At 36.2% G+C, this 18,428-nt stretch overlaps 1 protein-coding gene across 2 annotated transcripts in view; it reads right to left on the reverse strand.

Moving 5' to 3' along the window:
• RNGTT (RNA guanylyltransferase and 5'-phosphatase) overlaps positions 1 to 18,428 on the reverse strand; it is a 171,021-nt gene that overhangs the window by 107,749 nt on the left and 44,844 nt on the right. For both annotated transcript variants that reach the window (XM_062489870.1, XM_062489868.1), the window contains exon 10: positions 13,926 to 13,997. In XM_062489870.1, coding sequence (XP_062345854.1) covers positions 13,926 to 13,997 — 72 coding nt within the window. The remainder of the gene's footprint in view (positions 1 to 13,925; positions 13,998 to 18,428) is intronic.

The raw sequence follows: 18,428 nt of genomic DNA on the forward strand, positions 1-18,428 counted from the left end.
ATGCCTTGAAAGAAACATTAATTAATGTTCATTTTTCTGTCATAGAAAAGAGAAAAATAGGTGCAGTTGGAAAACATGCCAATAAACAACGGCTACAAAAACCTGCAAGATACTTGATGGCTCAGTCACACAAAGGCAGTAAAACCCGTCGCTAAGCCTCAGCAGCATGCCCTGACCTTTCAAGATCTGAAATAAAACAGCAGCTTTACATTGGTCTTTCTACATTTGGTGCATTGCACCAGATCAGTATGAGTGCTCAAAATGCACATTTGTCAGATTAGTAACAGCTAGTAATGGAGCTTATTCTCTTTTGAGCATTAGACAGTGAGGAAAACACACTATGGCTATCACTAGAACAAAACAAGTAACTGTCAACTAATAAATTCTAAAGCTCGTTTCAATCGGAGGTGTCACTTTCACAGCAATGAGACACCAAACTCATAGATTTGCATTGTTACAAGTGTGATACAGCACTGAAAGTTATTTGCATGAGATCATCCCTCATTTTGCCACCCCATTCACACAAGAAAATAATTTTCAAAACCCATTCCTTTCATGGCCTACAGGGAATAAGCTCACAGAGCCTTGGCTTGCAAACCAGAATTCTTCAAAAACTGAAAGCAATGAGCAAAGAAAACTGGCAAGACGTGGGACTCAAATCATCAATGGCAGCAGTATAACTGTGAGCAGAAGAAACCGCTAGCAGCTATCTCCTGCACTAAAGGCAGATCAAAGGAAAAAGGTACTGCTCTGACGTGCATCAGAGAGGATCTGAACTGGTCAACTGGAAAGAAAGCCAAAAAACAAAATTACATTCTGATGAGGCATACAAAGGTAAGAGAGCAAGTAGTATCAGAACAGGTATCTCAATAAGGAGAAAAAAAGAGTGCCAATTTTAGACCAACATGAATTCAATCAGTTCTTTCCAAAACCATACTGGCTTTCATCAAAATCTTTGACATTCCATGCTCCCAAAGCAGCATTAAGTTTGTCTTATATTTCTTTGCTAGCATTAGAACTTACTAGACCTCTATCAAAAGCCCTCAGTTGTTCAGGGCAACAGCATTAGAAGAATTATGCATTGTTCCCATACCACATGTAACCTCACAACCACCTTCTTTTAAGACTCTGCTTAAGTCTACATAAGAACAGGCAGCAGCAGAGCCACCATCACTCAGTGGGGAAGCAAATCTTGTACAAAGCCTGTGGCATACCCCATGGGTGAAATGTCTAATCTCTATTCACTGATCCATGCTGGTGAAGAAGAAAGCTTAGCTGGATGTTAATGTTGCCTTCAGTGTTGTCCTCCTTTCAAACACAAAGATATTACCAGTAAAGAGCCATTCAAATGAATGGAAAATTAAGAGTATGGAAAAATCCAAGGGGCAGGAGAGTGGTTCACTCTTTATTCATTTCTCCAAGAATACAGACGCATGACCTACAGATTTTTAAGTGTCACAGACAAAATGTTGAAAAATCAATCAATCAAGCTTTCCTTCCTTCTTTTTTCCTTCTCTGCTTTTCCCCCCACCACGTATAGCATACTTGAGTACTCATCTATACAGTGATTGAGCTTGTCCTGGTTTGTACATGTAATTAAAACACATCTCAACCCCTGTAAAACTGACTGAACAACTGATTGAAGAATTCCTTCCTGGGAAATCTGCATATATATATTTTTATAACTTCAAAGAAACCCATCATTCTCTAGGTAGATTTCAGCAAGATCTAGTGCACATGCTCTCTTCCCTATAATACCTTTTTCACTCAGCCACATTTCATTAGTAGGTCTGAAAAAGAAAATTAACTAATTAATATTTCATACATTTGAGCTTCCAATAAGCCAGTAATCAGTTAGGTTATTTAGAAAGCTTTTTTTTACAATGACTCCTTCAAAAAATGGTTTTGTACAGTGATTTAAATTTATTTCCATCCCTGAACAGTTAAATTAAAAGCTGAGGCAACTTCATATGCACCATAAACCCGCTGAATCACTTTCTTTTCCTTAAAATATTCCTTTCACTTTTCTCATCTACTTGGAACTAATTATTCCCTGAAGTTCTGCCAATCATATATTTCTATTTTAAAGCTTGTTAACTAGAGGGTATATTACAACTAGGTTCCATCAAATAAAGGTCAAAGCTAGGCTGACATAAGATTATATGAGAAAGGAAAACAGACAATGCTGCCAAGCTACTTCTTCATTAGACCAGTACACTATGAAGTCAAAGAGTATTTCATTCTCACAAAAGCACAGGATGTTAGCAATAAGAAAATTAGCACATAATTGAATTTAACTCAAGGACATACTGAATAAAAGCAATATTGGAGGAGAGTGGCTCTTTCTTTGTTATTAGAACATTTCCCATAATTACAAAAAATGTTGCTGATATACAATGCATTTATCCCAGCCATGCCAAAAATCTTGAAGAGATAAAATTCTCTGCTTGTAGCAAATAAGTAGGAGGGCAACGTAGGCTGCAATAAATAATTCAGAGACCTTGACAGAACCAGGAAGAGATTACTTAGTATATAAAGCACACATTTAAAAGGTGTCAAAAACCAAGACACTGACACATGTATAATCTCTAAACCCAGGCACTAAGTAATAGCATGATTTTAGGTAATACAGATGTTTTATTAACTTAAACATTCAGATAATTAAGATCTTATTCCAATATGTAGGTTTTTACTTGTCTGAGAAGGATGAGGGTCACTACTGGTTGCTGGCATAATTACTGAAGTACATTAAATGATAATTCCTGTTCTAGACATTTTTAACCTAAAATAAGTGTATTAGCAAAGAAAGGGTAAAACAAAATTAACAAGTAGCATGTATCTCCTACCTATGTTAGAAAGTTACACTTCCCTCTCACTGTAAATAAAATGTATCCTAAAGCAAAATATCATTTAGACAAACCTTAAGAGAAGAGTCATCTGTTGAATCAACACCTCATCCTCAAGCAGCTGAGGAATTTATTTTCTTCACCTGTTGAAACTCCATACATTGCACTAAGGTCACAGTATGGAGTGGGCTTGCAAAATATAGTTTTGAGGTTAAAACATCCTCCACACAACTTCAAAACATAAGATGAAATTTCTACTGAACTTTGAAATCCACCCAGGACTCAAAATTTCTAAATTTAAACTTAGGTTATTTCAAATTAACTTCTCAACAGAAATCAAACAAAACAAGACACATACAAATCACAAAAAGAAATGGGTTTAAAAACACCGAAAAACAGGGTCTGCAGCTCATTTAATGTCCATTGCCTTGAGCAGATGAGGGAAGGCAATTTATTTGCTGAATAGAGATTAGGAAAAAAAAAAAGGAAAAAAATAAGAAAATAAAAAAATGCTGCCACCAAAAAAAAACCCCACCCATCCAACAAAACCAGTCCCTCTAACAATGCTCCAAATGGGTGCCAAAAGATGCAATTTGGACAAGGGCTGTGCTCCAGCACCCCACCTGGTTAACAGAGACCTCAGAGTGGAAGTTATAAGCTCATGCTACATCAGATGAGTAACTCAAACCCCAGATCATTACATACAGCAAGGTGGCAGGAGTCACTGAGACAGGGATAAAGAGCATAATGGGATTTCTGTTGCACACCCTGCCTCTCTCTCCACAAGGAAAAATGTATCCCTGAGGATCTACCATCACCCTGGCACATTTGAGTTTCCCTTCCCCTGTGCCTCTAAGGTTACTTTATGGCCACGGCTCAGCAAATTCCATAAGCCTTACATGGAAAGTCCTTTACCTAGATGGATGCAGTGAACACACCATACTATACAGGTGTTAAATTCCATACAAGTCCTGCATCTTTGATTCTGGTATTTATGTGCTTTTTTCTGCAATGCAGTGATAGCAAAAAGAAAAATAATGCCTAGGCCTCTGCACACAGCTGATAACCAGCATGGTCCAGGATAAACTGAGAATATTTATTCTTTTCCTCCATGAAGGATGGCTGAAGCCTAGCCACCAGCAAAGCAGACTCCATTTGCTTCTCCAGAACAGTACCTGAGACATGAATAATTCAGCGCGCGCACACACACACACACACACACTGATATACGTTCCATGCATGTCTTCACTTACTGAGCCAGAGCAAAACATATGTCACAACTGTCTTAGCTTTAATGATTTTGAGAGAAGAATAAAGAATAAGCTCAGCCTGATATTCTACCCTGTGTTTAACGTTATTATTGACAATTCAAGGCACCCACAGCTGACATCTGCATTCTCAACAAAAGCCCTTTATTAGCTCTCCCAATTTCTGAAGACCATGCAGTCTAATATTTTGCATTTTATATTAATGATCTGGCACATATTTCTTCTGACCATGGTGTTACAGATGCTGCTTTTTTTTGTACACATAGCTTTATAAAGAAACAATCTAAAGGTGCTATTTGAGTTTCCAAATAAGATTATTACTACATTCAATACATAAAAGGCCTTTTTTCATTTCCTATGAAGTTTTATTCTTCAAGCACAATTAAAAGTAAAGCATTAGAGAAATGAAAAATTTTATAGAATTATGACCCTTAAGTTTTTTCTTTCTAAAAGGCAAAAAGCATGACAATCAATAGAATCTAAAAAATAACTTTTAGATTTTGGCAGTTATCTAACTTTAAAATTTTGGGGGGTTTTCTAACTTTTGTCACTCAAGTATTCAAAATGTATCACAAGGGCGAGAAATTCAGCTGTTTCAAAAGGTTTCTAACGTTTATCTTAGCATCAATGAGGTGCAGCATGTGAAATACTGTTTCAATTGTAACAATACAACCAGTATGCTGCAGGAACATGAGTACGATTTATATGTTATTGTCTTGTACAATGGAATATTGCTCTGATTTACCACAACAACAACAGTTTGAATAATCAGGCCTATTAAAAATATTGCTTGAGACATATATTAAATTACTGGCATTTCCTTAAAAAATAGTCACTGAAAATAAATTTTTATATGTACAGAGGCAAGAAGTTAGTAGACAATGGATAACACCAAGGTCTAACAGAACATACAAATATAGCTCTATGGGATTTTTCTGTTAGTAAACATAACTTAACAAAACAGCAGGACTGTCAAAAATATGACTAAACAATATGACCAAAACAGAAAAAGTACATTGTACTACAAACATTGCTCTCTCCCTTACTCTCCTTGGACTGCTCAAAATTTCAAACAAATTTACAATAAAAACCATAAAACTCTGCAATTTCAACTGGATGATAAATTTGCACCACCAGTATAAAGGTAACATATACAAAGCAGAATATTTGCAATCAGTTGAAGTGACTGAATTATGATTCTCATCATCAACACTGGGCAATAAAGAGGCAGAATTATGGGAACAGGCATCTAGCACAGATGAACACCTAAGCCCTCTCTTTTGCAAACAAAGCTCCAGTTACGCACTGAAAACTTAGTAGTTGCTATTTTCAGAGAATAGACAACTTAGTCAAATTCATTGACTGCAGGTACAGTGACTTCATTCAGAAATCCTTCTGAGCCCTCAAAACCAGAACTCAATAAGGGGATTTTACTGGAACATAAATGATTAAAATGAGAAGGAATCCTGTTCTGTCTAGACTGGTTGCCTCCCCTCAGGTAAACTGAGTTGATGAACTCCCCATTTCAATTACAGAGGAAAAGTCATAGTTCTACAAAACCCTAATTATAAAATAGATGTGTTATCACCATAGGATATTTACACACAAAAAGACTGCATATGGGAATACAAGTTTTAATAATTTATTTTACACTGAATTTAGGCTATCTTCAAAGTCAAACACAGGATTTTATTGCTTCAGTTGTTTCTAATTATTTTTCCTAATGTTTGTGCTGCATTTAGTATGGAGCTATTCTTACCTTAATTGGACCACCTAGTATCTGTTGCAGTCAATATTTTCTCCTTCTACTCTCCTCATATTCTCTTCCTTTCTATCAGCCATTCACAATAACTGTTTATAGGAATAGCTATTGCGGGGTTTTCACAAGGCTGTCTTTATGAATAAAGAATTATCACTCCAGTGAATTAAAGAACCATGAGAAAATTCCTTCATCTTAAAAACATTATTCAAGTCATTTCATACTTGAAAAGACTGTGGTACTGGTGTTTTTAGAATATAAATCACTTCATGGTATTTAAAATAAGACTGTCTAGAACAGTTAGTATGAAGTCCTGTAAAAACTAGAAATGATGAGGGGGGAAGGTAGTAACAATCAGCACTTATTCACAACAACTATCTTAGAAAAGGAACCACCTACGTTGCCTAAACCATGATAGAACTAAAAATTAAGTATCAGCTTTTAACACCTGAAGACTTGTAAATATCTACCATTTCAGTAAACAATCTGTCTTTAGATATCTAGGTCATTGTGTACATGGTTATCTTATGCATAAGAAACACTGAAAATGGAATACTCATTTCAAGAGGAAGTGGTATTCTTCTTCATATTAATTTTAAATTACAGCAATATTCTAAAAAGGATGAAAATACAACCTTCACTATCTCTCCTAGACCATAACAGTCAGTCAGGCTCTTCAAACATGTTAGAATCACAGAATAGTCCGGGTTTGAAGGGACCTTAGAGATCATCCAGTTCCAACACCCTGCCATGGGCAGGGACACTTTCCACTAGACCAGGTGGCTCAAAGCCCCATCCAACCTGGCCTTGAACACTTCCAGGAATGGGGCTTCCACAACTTCTCTGGACAACCTGCTTCAGTGCCTCAAGAAGCTCACACTGAAGAATTTCTTCCTCCTATCTCATCTAAACCTTCCCACTTCCAGTTTAAAGCCATTCTCCATTGTTCTATCACTATAGGCTCTTGTGAAAAGTCCCTGTCCAGATCTCTTCCAGGCTCCCTTCAGGTACTGAAAGGCTGCAATAAGGTCTCCCCGAAGATTTCTTTTTTCCAGACTGAGTAATCCCAATTCTCTCTCAATCAGGAAGGGAAAATAAAATACTAGTGAGCTGCTGCTTTCAACCTTCATAAAACCAATCCTGAAATATACAGTTACTCTATTTCCTACATCCTTCTGATTAACTTTGACTATTTCCCTTTCTTTAGTTCTTTTCCCCTAGAAACAGGAAAAATATGGGAAGAGACAAGGAGAAAGCTGAAAAAATGAAATATTGTCACTAGATTAATTGTAGAAAAGGAGTAATTAAAACTAAGAGAAATAAGACATTACAACATTTGAACACTCTCACTGCTTCCATATAACGTTTCCCCAATAATCTATTTTGCCTATAAATTTTCGTTTTGAAATATACCAGACCAGAAAAGCCCTGTTTAAGACTTCATTGCCAGTACTTAGAAAACTGGACATGATAATGCAACTGGAAAACCTGCCCCACTGTAAAGATTTTCATACCTTCCACTTCAGCTGTGATTACAGCCACATTTTTGAGAGATCTGAATATTTGCCTGAGACAAAAGCTGGGTTTAAGTCCACTTGGCAGTTCCTGTGGGAATGACTGCCATTAACTGTGAGCTGAAGGAGACAATTTTTTCTATATAACCATAAGTTTCCATAGCATAAGAGGATGAGAAGATATTGCAGGTAAATTTGAGGTGTTTTTAAAGGTTCAAATCATGAGAAGCAGAAAATTGTTCAACAAAGATACTGAGAAAAGCTCTTTAAGGAAACCTCCTAAGAACAAAAATGTTTGGCTTGGACTTTATTCTCTAAATAGTATTTAAGGTTTAAAATACCTCAGTTATTTTCATTTACAGCCCAACTTAAACTTTCAGGTGTGACATTGGGTTTTTTTTATAGCAAGTTTCATAGTTTGCTGAAAAAGTATCATATCAGGGTAAGCAAGTAAGAATAAAACCTACAGACACAAACACCTAAAAAATATAAAGGATTTAAAATTGTCCTAACTTCTAAAGCTACTCCTGGAGAACTATTTGTTCTGTATCGCTCTCCCAGGAGCAACACTTGGTGTCTGTTCCTCTGACAATTAGTGATAATCTGCTATTCAAAGTTTCTGGTGTGACATGCTTCATGTTGAGGTACAAGAACACTTACAGTTTGAGAATAAAACATGACATGGCAGAATTTAATTAACTCCCTTTTGCTTTTTTATAATACTCTATTAAGCATTCTTTATTTTAGAAAATAGGGAAAAAAAACCACCTTCACTATGATCCATAGTGCCCCCTGGGTTGGGAAAGGGAGGATCAAAGTAAGAGATGTAAGGGAAAGAAAGAAATCATGGGTTCTTCTCACACAGTCTAAACAGCAAGTTAAACAGTTAAGCTTCAAACTAATTACCACACTAGAGAATGCTCCCAACAACAAGCAGCTTGTTAGATAAAAAAAAAATAAGAGCATGAAAACAGCAAAGATATCTTGGTCAGCATATGCTAATTATCACTCTAACAATAATTTAATTTTGCATGCATCATAGCAAAGGAGATTTTTTTTACAAAAGGGATGCAAAAATGACCAAAAATGCTATTTTTCAACTGCTGTGCACTTTACTGAAACACAAGGAGTAATAGTGAAGAAAGCACAAGGTAGCTGTCTGAAAGTTTACCAAAGAAATAAGATTTTCAAATTGTGCTGTTCAGACATGCAAGTCAGGTTTTTAATTATGGATAAAAGATGATCAACAGGAAAGAGGAATAAGGCAAGAAAGACTTTAAAATTACAGCTAGCTATGCTACATCAGTCCTACTTCAGAGACCCAAAAGCTTCTGCAGCATCACTCTTTTACTGCGTTGATTCTCCAACCTATAAGCCGCCATTTGTTGCTCTTCCTATATTGTAATGCTGCCCTTTTTGGAATTTCAAGATACTCAAATGCATTACCTGGCCAAGGTGCCCTTGCTCTCAATAAACAGCACCATAAAAACTGTAGGAGGAAGAAAAAGCAAACTTAATGCAACTCTCCCAGACTAAGAGTAGAAAGTAAAACAAGCCACAACTGAGTGGATGGTCTATATTTCATCTAACGGACAGCCCTGAGCCATGAAGGAATGAGGTGATATATATTGAGAGGCTAAGAACATAATACACAGCAGGAGTACCAGTACAAGCATTTGGATGTTAGATTAAGTTTTCACAAGAAATAATCTAAAGGGTGCAAGAGCAAACATGCCCATAGCATCCTTACTTTCCAGAGTACTATTAATAACAAAAGCATTTTGGACCTGTAATTTCAGGTGATACCATTTGAAAAAGAATCTCAGAATTAAAATTAAGGGCAGAAGGGTGACTGGCAGCCAGGTTCATTTGTAAACAGAAGAGATGCAATTAAACAGCTGCATCTCTGAATTGTGCCCTCAAAACCTTCCCAGTACGACTTTAAGAAAAGGTTAATAGGCTAATAAGTGAGAGACAGCATGGACTGTGAGCCTTACATTGCTTTAAAATGAGGTTTGTAACAGAAAAGTCAGACATAATATTTTACAGGGATTTGAAACAAACATTTTTCATGCATTAATTCAATGAGCACATTGGCTGTGGGCAGGATTTACAACCAGCATATCTGTTTACAATGACAAGTTTTATCAATAGCAACAGCATTGCTACACATCATGACAACCAAAGAAATCTTGATATTGACTTAATTCAATGAACAAAGTATTAGGAAATTTAATCAAAATTCTATCTCCTTTCTAAGAATTTAAATAATTATTCTTTTTCAAGCATTCAGTCTATTTCTTACCATTGCAATCTGGTCTCATAAAAACTTGGCTAGAGCTTAAAAATTTAAAGGCCGGGGTTAGAAAGGAAAAGGAAAGTTATACTTATTTTCAGCATCTTTGCTAAGAATGCATTAATTAGATCCTACATCATGCCAGTGTTACTTTTTGTTACTTAACTAAGGGAAAAAAATAGTTGCTTAAGTTTAGTGTCCATACATTTACAAGTAGCTACTGAATATTATCTAAGAAAAAGCTTCTCAAAAGAAGGTTTTTCAGGAAAAGCTGAAAAAGATGACTGGAGAATGAAGACATTTTTTGTGGACTGTTTCAGCTGAAAAGGGATTTGGATTTGCCTGCATTTGCTTCTTTGGCTATTAATTATTCTACTATCACCTTCCTCTGTTACATTTGAATTATCCACCAAGTCTGAAATTGTAGCTATACAGCTGCAGTTACTATAATGATGAACTCAACTACACACAGAAATGTACACAAATCAAGGAGTTGAAAACCAACCTGCACTGCAGGGATTTAGCTCTGTACTCATTAAGACTAAACACTGTGAGGAATGTTGGGTCCTGTTAGCCTTTTATGTTCAGAGGAATATGAAAAATCCAGATCTCTTGTGTGTGGAGCTTACAAAGGTCAAAAAGGCATGTTTATTTCACGAGGATACAGCTTTCTTCCTGTGAATTTGATTCGAGTAGGTGGGATGAAAGCAATGAGACAACAATGTCATATTTTGAGTTCCTATTAATAACAATAAATGCCATGCTTCAGACTGCAAAAAATTACAATAAAAAATCTTCAAAAATCTGGAGAATCATTTGTTTTTGACACAGACATCTCTTGCAACAAAATGGGATGTATTACAAGCTTTTAGAAACTAGATGTCACAGAAACAGTAACTAAAAGAAATAGTAAAAGGATTCCATCAGCATCCTTGAAGACAGACTTTTGCAGCAGCTATACATGACAAGCATCAGAATTCAATACAAAACTTATCATGGAAAGAGACAACCAAAACAACTGACATGCTTTGCTTAAGAATGCAAGTATAGGTTTCTCTAAATCACTGGAAGTAAATTTTTTATGTTTCCTCCCTCCTTAAAACTTTCCTGTATAGACATCTAGAGCTAAATACACACTGTATATCAATCAGCCTATTCTCTTAGTTTCCTTTGTTTCTTTCTAGAATGCTGCTAATAGTTTATTCCTGACACACTGCAGCAAAATCATAAAGTAAGAAACAATAAACCTCACTGATAACAACATGGATTAGAATCTGTAACAGATAGTGAATGGATAAAGACCTTTCTCTGCATTATAAATGCAATATTTGAGAAGGAATACTCTGACAAAGCCAGAAAACTCTGCAGTGCTTAGATAGCAAGATAATAGCATCTGAAAATAAGCTCAGCTAAAAATATCTTAGTTCACAAGACCTGACTAAAACATGAGGTTTGCCTGAGCAAAGGTGTTTTTATCAATGGGGTTTAAATGTTCAATTCTCCAGCTGCAAAGATGCATCTTCAAGAGTAGAATAAGCCAAGCCATGTGGAAGGTAAGACCAGGGATATCCTGTAACTCTTGTAACTCATGATGGACAGCAAGTACAGTAACTCCATTATTCACCTTCAAGACTCAACTACTTTCCAGATCAAAACAAAGAATGCAAAATTCCACAGCAACCTCTGTTTTGGGAATTTTTTGAGTGGGGGGTTGTTTGTTTGGAAGGGAGGAAGGAATGTTCTGGTTTTGAACAGGACCAATGCTTTGTGCAATTATTTTATTTGAAGACCTGCTAAAAAATTAACAGAAACCTAACTTACACAACTTACATAGGAGGAACTCACTCTTTCTTGCCATTTGCAAGTTATATTACATTTACCTCTCTTGGTGATAAAATTCTCTTGACCATTTCTTGCCAAGCCAAACATTGTTGATGCCCATTTTTATAATTAAGCTTCTAAAATTAACCTAAAAACAGCTGTGCTTTTTAATCTATAGTAGGGCCACTGCTAATGACTTCTTGCAGCTAAAGCCCTGCTTGTACTCATACTGATAACATTATCTTAATTCGTCCTTGACTTGAAAAAAGTATTACATTGTAACTAGCTCCTCTCTCTCATTCCCAGGACGCTTTAAAAACAAACAAAACCAAACACTGCTCAAAAACAGACTTTTCCTAAACACTGACAATCCTCTGGAAACCTACTGATCATTTTTCTTGTTTGCCAAATGGGATTCATCATGTTAAGTCTTGACACTTCACTACAAATGAGGGCTTCTCCCCCTTCCACCACAAAACAAAGCTTAACCAAAATAATTAGGAGTTTTGAAAAGTGCTATTTTGCTAGTATATGCACATCCCCAAACCGAATGGCTGTACACTTCTGGCATTACATGTTTACTTCAAAACAAGTGTAACAGCAGTGAATTGCAGGTTAGACTCAAAAGGACAGCAGAGACATGGCAAGACATGAAGGTAAAAAAACACAAAACCACAGGTGGAGCAGCAGGTAAGAAAATGTAAAGAAAATGAGAACCCAGAAGTGCTTATAGAAGACTATTTTTCAGAAGTGTACACGGAATTCTTGCTTAGAGAAAAGTCTTAATGGTAGAAGAGATCCAGGAAATTTACACTTTTCAGAAAAAGCTAGAGAAAGGACATCCAGATACGGAATTAAAATGTGTTAACAGAAACCTTCTAGTCCTAATCTAACACATCTTCCCCACAAACTCCTCCTTTTAAAAGCAGCTATCGTAAGTCTCAGACTGACTATGCTTCCAAGAATACCTAAGCAATTTCTTTTCTGGTACCATGCCTACACTTGCAATTGCCACTTACACTGAGTGACTGAACTGAGTAGTACCTTACTCAAGACTGGAAGAGTCAGATGTAGTTTAGAAAGGCTAAAATGTCTTGTGGTTTACTAATATTGCTTTTGTCCTATTAGGAGCCCTGACACAGTAATTTTGTTTTTCCAGAAGCATTAACAGATACTAGTGTTTTCTCCATGGGCTTTTTTGACTAAATTTGACACTCTGTGGTTTAACTACAGTAGGTGCTAAGCCTTTTGCAGCCACTCACTCCCTGGAATAACATGAGGGTAGAGAATCAAAAACATATAAGTGAAGAAACTCAAGGTTTGAGATAAAGAGAATTTCAAAGCTATAGCAAAAGCTGCACATGCAAAAAAAAAGCAAAGCAAGGAAGTCATTCACCACTTCCCACGGGCTGGCAGGTGTTCAGCCATCCTCAGGGCAGCTGGGCTCCATCACACATAATGGTGACTAGGAAGACAGACAACTACCAACATCCTTCTTCCCCCAGCTTTATACGCACAGAACAAAATCACATGGCAAGGAATGTCCCTTTGGTCTGTTGGAGCCAACTGTCCCAGCTGTGTCCCCTTCCCTACTCCATGGGCACCCCAAGCTTACTCACTGGTGAAGTAGGGTGAAATAGAAAAGGGATTGAAGCCGTGCAAGTGCTGCTCAGCAATAAGAGAACATCCCTGTGTTGTCAGCACTATTCCATACTGATTCACAAATCCAAAATACAATACCATATGAGCTACTATGAAGAAAACAACAACAAAAAGTCTGTAACTGACACCAGCAAGAGCCCCTTGGTGATATTCAAACCTTTACTTTATTCAAAAGCTGCTTTTATAGAAAACAAGTTTCCTACTACCCGTACTGTTTAACAGCTCCTTCTTGTGATCAGCAAGACTTTATTCCTAGACTCTATCCTCCTTTTCCACAACTTCTGCAATATATTTCCTTATTATACATTTTCGCTATAGCCTGTGCCACCAGGAAACCCTGCTGTTGAGGACTTAGCAGAGGACCAGCTGCCTGGTTTCAAACAGAAATCTGAGAAGGAGGTGACAGAGAAGCCTAACAAGTACTGTGAAGCTCTGGTAACAAATACACCAGGCTAACTCCTCCATTCCCTCTTGATTTTACTGCCTAAATAGTTCAAACACGCTCCAGAAATGGGAAATTTTCCAACAGTGTCTAGCAGACTCTTTGAAATGGCCATTTTTTTCTTGAGCAAGTAGAAATAAATCAACATGTGTTGTAAGGCTGCTTTCAATCTAAATTCTGCTTGTTATCAAGATGCAAAATGCTCAAATGCTTTTGGTGTATATATTTACTCTGAAGGTCTTACATATATAAATAAGAACAAAAATTGAAGTAAGAATTAATAACTAATGATGAGCAATAAAACTGAAAGTACTTACATTAAACTTAATAATGTCGTATATCAAGTACCGAGGGACAACCTGTCCATTAACCTTGTCGATGATCATTTCCTTAAAAGAAAAGAGAAAGCATTGGCATTTTTTTCATAAATACAGAAGAATGTTGACTTTTATACTTAGTGCATATACCTGCACAATGCAATCAAATGCCAGCCACATCTTTATTACAAAAAATATTTTATAACAGGTCAAGATTATAAAAATATTATTGTGGTCTCTCATGAAGTATTCAACAAAACACCAGGAAGCTGTGCTAGGGCTTCCCATTCTGATTTGTAACATTAATACACTAGTTTCCCCACAGCTTTCAAAATCTTGAGTGAATAATGAGTTTTTTGAAACCTCAGTAAGAACTGTGGTACTAAGCCAACCAAGCACTACTGGAAATCTTGCCCGCAGTCAGAAGTACAAAACAGTGAGATGTAAAGAACAAGCATTCACATTCATTTTCTACGCTCAGACTGGATCTTTTTATTTTAACAGTGTCCTAGGCAGCAGCGAGAGCTGCGATTTACTTGAACGTTGCACAGAATGGCTCCTTCAGACAGAAATATCACAGACACACTCTCTGTATCACATTAAGCCAGTTAACATTCAATATGTACCAGCAAATCACATTGAAAATAGATAATGTAGGGAGAGAACATTAACAATCAGCATCCAAACCCACAACTGTTTCCTGAACTTAATGGTATATACAAAAATACATACACCTTACATGGTAGTGCTTACCTCTGTAACTCAGGCTTGCTATGACAGGAATTAGACTTAGTATATGGAGTTTGATGAACCAACAAGGAAGACTGAAAACGGTAACAACCAACCACTGGTAGATCTTTTCCAGAGACAACTCTTAAATAACCACTTCTCTAAATGCAATCCATCTTCTTCTCCCTACCTCCCTCCCCTACCTGATTCTTGGCTAATCATTTATATCAGCTATAGATATTTAAAAAAAAAAAAATTAGAACATTACAGGCTAAAAGTTAAAATTCTAAATTCACAGGAACAAGATAAAACAATTGAAAAACATGAAAGCAGTTCACTATAACATGATGTAAGCAAAATCAGTAGCTCAAGAATTTTTTAAAAAAGAACATTATGTCAACTCAAATTAATTTTGTTTTGTTAATGCCTTGCTATTTTTAAGTCTTAGAACCCTTTAATTTCTCAGAATCCATAGATTCTACAAAATAAACCCAAAAAAGTCTGATTGACTCATGTACGATTAATTTCAGTCTGTACAACAATAACAAGATTCTTGAATGGTACCTAGCACCTAATCACAATTTGCTTTCAAAAATAATCAAGCAGTTCAGTTGTAAAAACATAGATTTGTTTTAAAGCAAACAAAGCTTGAAGCATTTAAAACTAAACTAGAAGACATGAACATGTTGTTCTCAAAAACTACTGGAAATCTAAGTTGCCTACTTAATATTTTGGAATCTCATCTTCTGTGAACACAATGCTGAGATGGAGATTGGGACTTCAAAGCCATGTGCAACATTCACAGGTATTGTAAATGACTGCCTGAGTTGACCTAAAACATCATTACACATAATTTTAAAAAATGAAAGAAACATTAATGCAATGAGTGAAAACTATTCCTTTGTAATACTGTAATATCTTACCTCTAAAAATTTAGCCACAGGCACTGTCAAATAACATGCAAAAAAGGTCTACATAGAAGTGGTGCAACAAAATGCCACTCTGCTAGTCTCCAATATTTAGGTAGGACACTGGTGAGTTCTCAAAGGAACAGCAGACACAATGCTGCAATGACTTATTTGACAATATATTTTATAACTAACTACAAGAACAGATGGATACAACTCAGGAGACAGAAGGCATGATATGCAAACTTGGAAGAGGGTGTAAAGATATAATGCAAGGGGGGAAAAAACCCAGGATAAAAAAACCCACCTGAAATTCCTGATAGTAATCAGGTGAAACAAATAAAAAACCAACAGTGAAACAAAAGAATTTAGTTCTTTTCCATTAACTCGCAACTGAACTGGCAGGTGAAACAACTTTTTTGAAACACATTTAATTGAGCACATATTTAGGGTTTAAGGACTCACTTTCTCAGTATACATATTCAGAACCTCAGCTTTGGTGCAAAGTTAGCATTTGTATGCAAAACCCTGAAAACATTCCAACGCCTGGTATTACAAGATTTTAGGCCTAATTTTAAAAATATGAATCTCTGCATATTCAGTTTAAGAAGGATTATAAAATACAATAAAGAGGACCAAGAACTGTTTTTAAACACCCTTTGAAGTGTTTGTTTTTAACTTTCTCTCTACTTCAGACATGTAAACATTTTTATTCTACTACTGATCATATATGTCTTTTTCCTCATCTCCTCCCTTCTTTTCTTCCTTCTCTGCCTCCTGTTCTCTTTGACAGCCTGACTGAAATCCCAGCTACCAGAGCAAAAAACAATAGCACAGTATGCCTTAGAAGATGAGATGACAAATTCTTGCACTGCTCATCTCCATCATGACAACAACATTCCCTGCTCCATTAGTTACGCCAATACAACTGTCATAAGGCAAAAGCTGTAAAGTGAGCATAAGAAAGGTTCAGATTAGAAATGCTCTAACACATCATTATTTTGCAGTGTGATTCTAGAATCTTCCTTGAAATTATCAGAATTGAAAAATACACCAGGGAACAGACCCCAGAGACAACTTCAGAGAAGATGGGAAAACGTAGTATTTGAGAAATGACCACAATTAAACTCACTCACTCTGACCTGAGTAGTAACCTGATATTGTAAGACTACATTTAAGCCAGTTTTTAAATAACTAAAAACTTAAACCCAAATCCACTCACATGACACGTTAATATAATATGAAAGTATCCATAAGGCATTCCTGCATCCAAGCAGCTCCTTCTACAGACTCCATGCAGACTTACAGCCAGTACTGTGTGTTTTAAAACTACCTCTGCTATTAGCACTTGTCCATTAGCTGCTAGTTTAGGTATCCACTTAACCCATGGGCCTGAAGAACAAGGTCCAATGATCAATTAATGCAATGTAATCTGGCAACACTTTGCTGGTGCTACTGTGGTGTTGCAAAGCACAGTTGTACAGTACACTAGACCTGCAACAGTGCTAAGAGCTTTTTGCTGGGCAAGTACCAGAAAAACGATGCTGGACTGGGAGCTCATGGACTCTTCTCCTTGAATCACATCTCTAGAGAGTAACTTGGACTTAAAATAATCCAAAATTCAATCACAAAGCAAAAGATCCAATTTTACCAGCTACCTGCAAAATGGTTTTTTGTTGACACAGAGTATGTAATGAGATCTAATAATATATCTGTTTGTTGTTCCTTTTCCTCTTGTGCCTTTTCTTAATCCTTTGTCCATTTATCTTTAACACAGTTCTAGTCACCACTGTATTTCAGGAATGACAAGAGTTTTTTTTTCTTGCCTTTTTTGTTAAATCTATTTTGCACCAGCTTTCACAAACTCAAAAAGTTTTAAGTTCTGCAATTTCTGAGACAGCTTACAAATAGGCAAACTCTCTACTGATTCAAAAACATAAATGAACCCTTATCTCGCTCTCCATTTATGGAGTTCCTGGCCCTCTTTAGTCTTCAAGAGTAAACAGCATTTTATATAAAAATTAAATAATTTAAAAATTGTATTAAAATTGTAAAAGTTATTTCAAGCCTAAGGATGTCTCTGCATTTTCTACTCAACTGTTCCAAAGCTAAGCAGAATGCCATGAAAGCTCCTGAAAATAGCTATTTAGGTTTTGGTTTTTGTTTTTTTGGTTTTTTTTGCATGACAGCCAAAACATTTGAACAAAACTCTATGCATTCCCTCAGTTAGCACTATGGATGCAAAACACTTGGTTTCTAAAGGAATAAGTCATACTAGTCACCTGTAGAAGAAATTCAAATTAGCTTTAATGTGCTTTGCAGAAAATTTTCTTCCATGACAGGAGAACAATTGCAATTGAAAAGCTGGAGATGAGCACAGTGTTGCAGATCTGTCATCACCCAAGATGTAACTCATCACATAAGAACTGAACTGTTTGCGAGTAATTTCACCCTGAAGTGAACCACAAATGCATCTGAAATTCTCAAAGACAACCACGTGAAAGGCTTACATCAGAGCCCTCAAAGCAAGTTAAGAGATCCCTGAATGCATAGAAATTGCCTTTATGAAAATTTCATGTATACTGTCATTCTAAATAGTGTTAGGGGGACATTAAACTTCTGTATTAAACCCAGTAGTGTTTGCTGCATGGCACTGATATCTCTGTTTTCTCATTCCTTTTTTCTCATATTTTTAAGAATACTTAAAACAAATACTTAATAGAAAGCAATACCAATTGGACCATCTCATTCTATACTTGCATTGCCTGTAAGAGAGAAAGCTACTTCAAGGACAGTAAGTATGAACTACTTCAGCCTGTAATTAAAGAAGTAACTTCAATAGCCCTTCAAGCATTAATTAGCAAAA

Source organism: Cinclus cinclus, chromosome 3 (assembly GCF_963662255.1).
Source record: "Cinclus cinclus chromosome 3, bCinCin1.1, whole genome shotgun sequence".
Taxonomy (NCBI): Eukaryota; Metazoa; Chordata; class Aves; order Passeriformes; family Cinclidae; genus Cinclus; species Cinclus cinclus.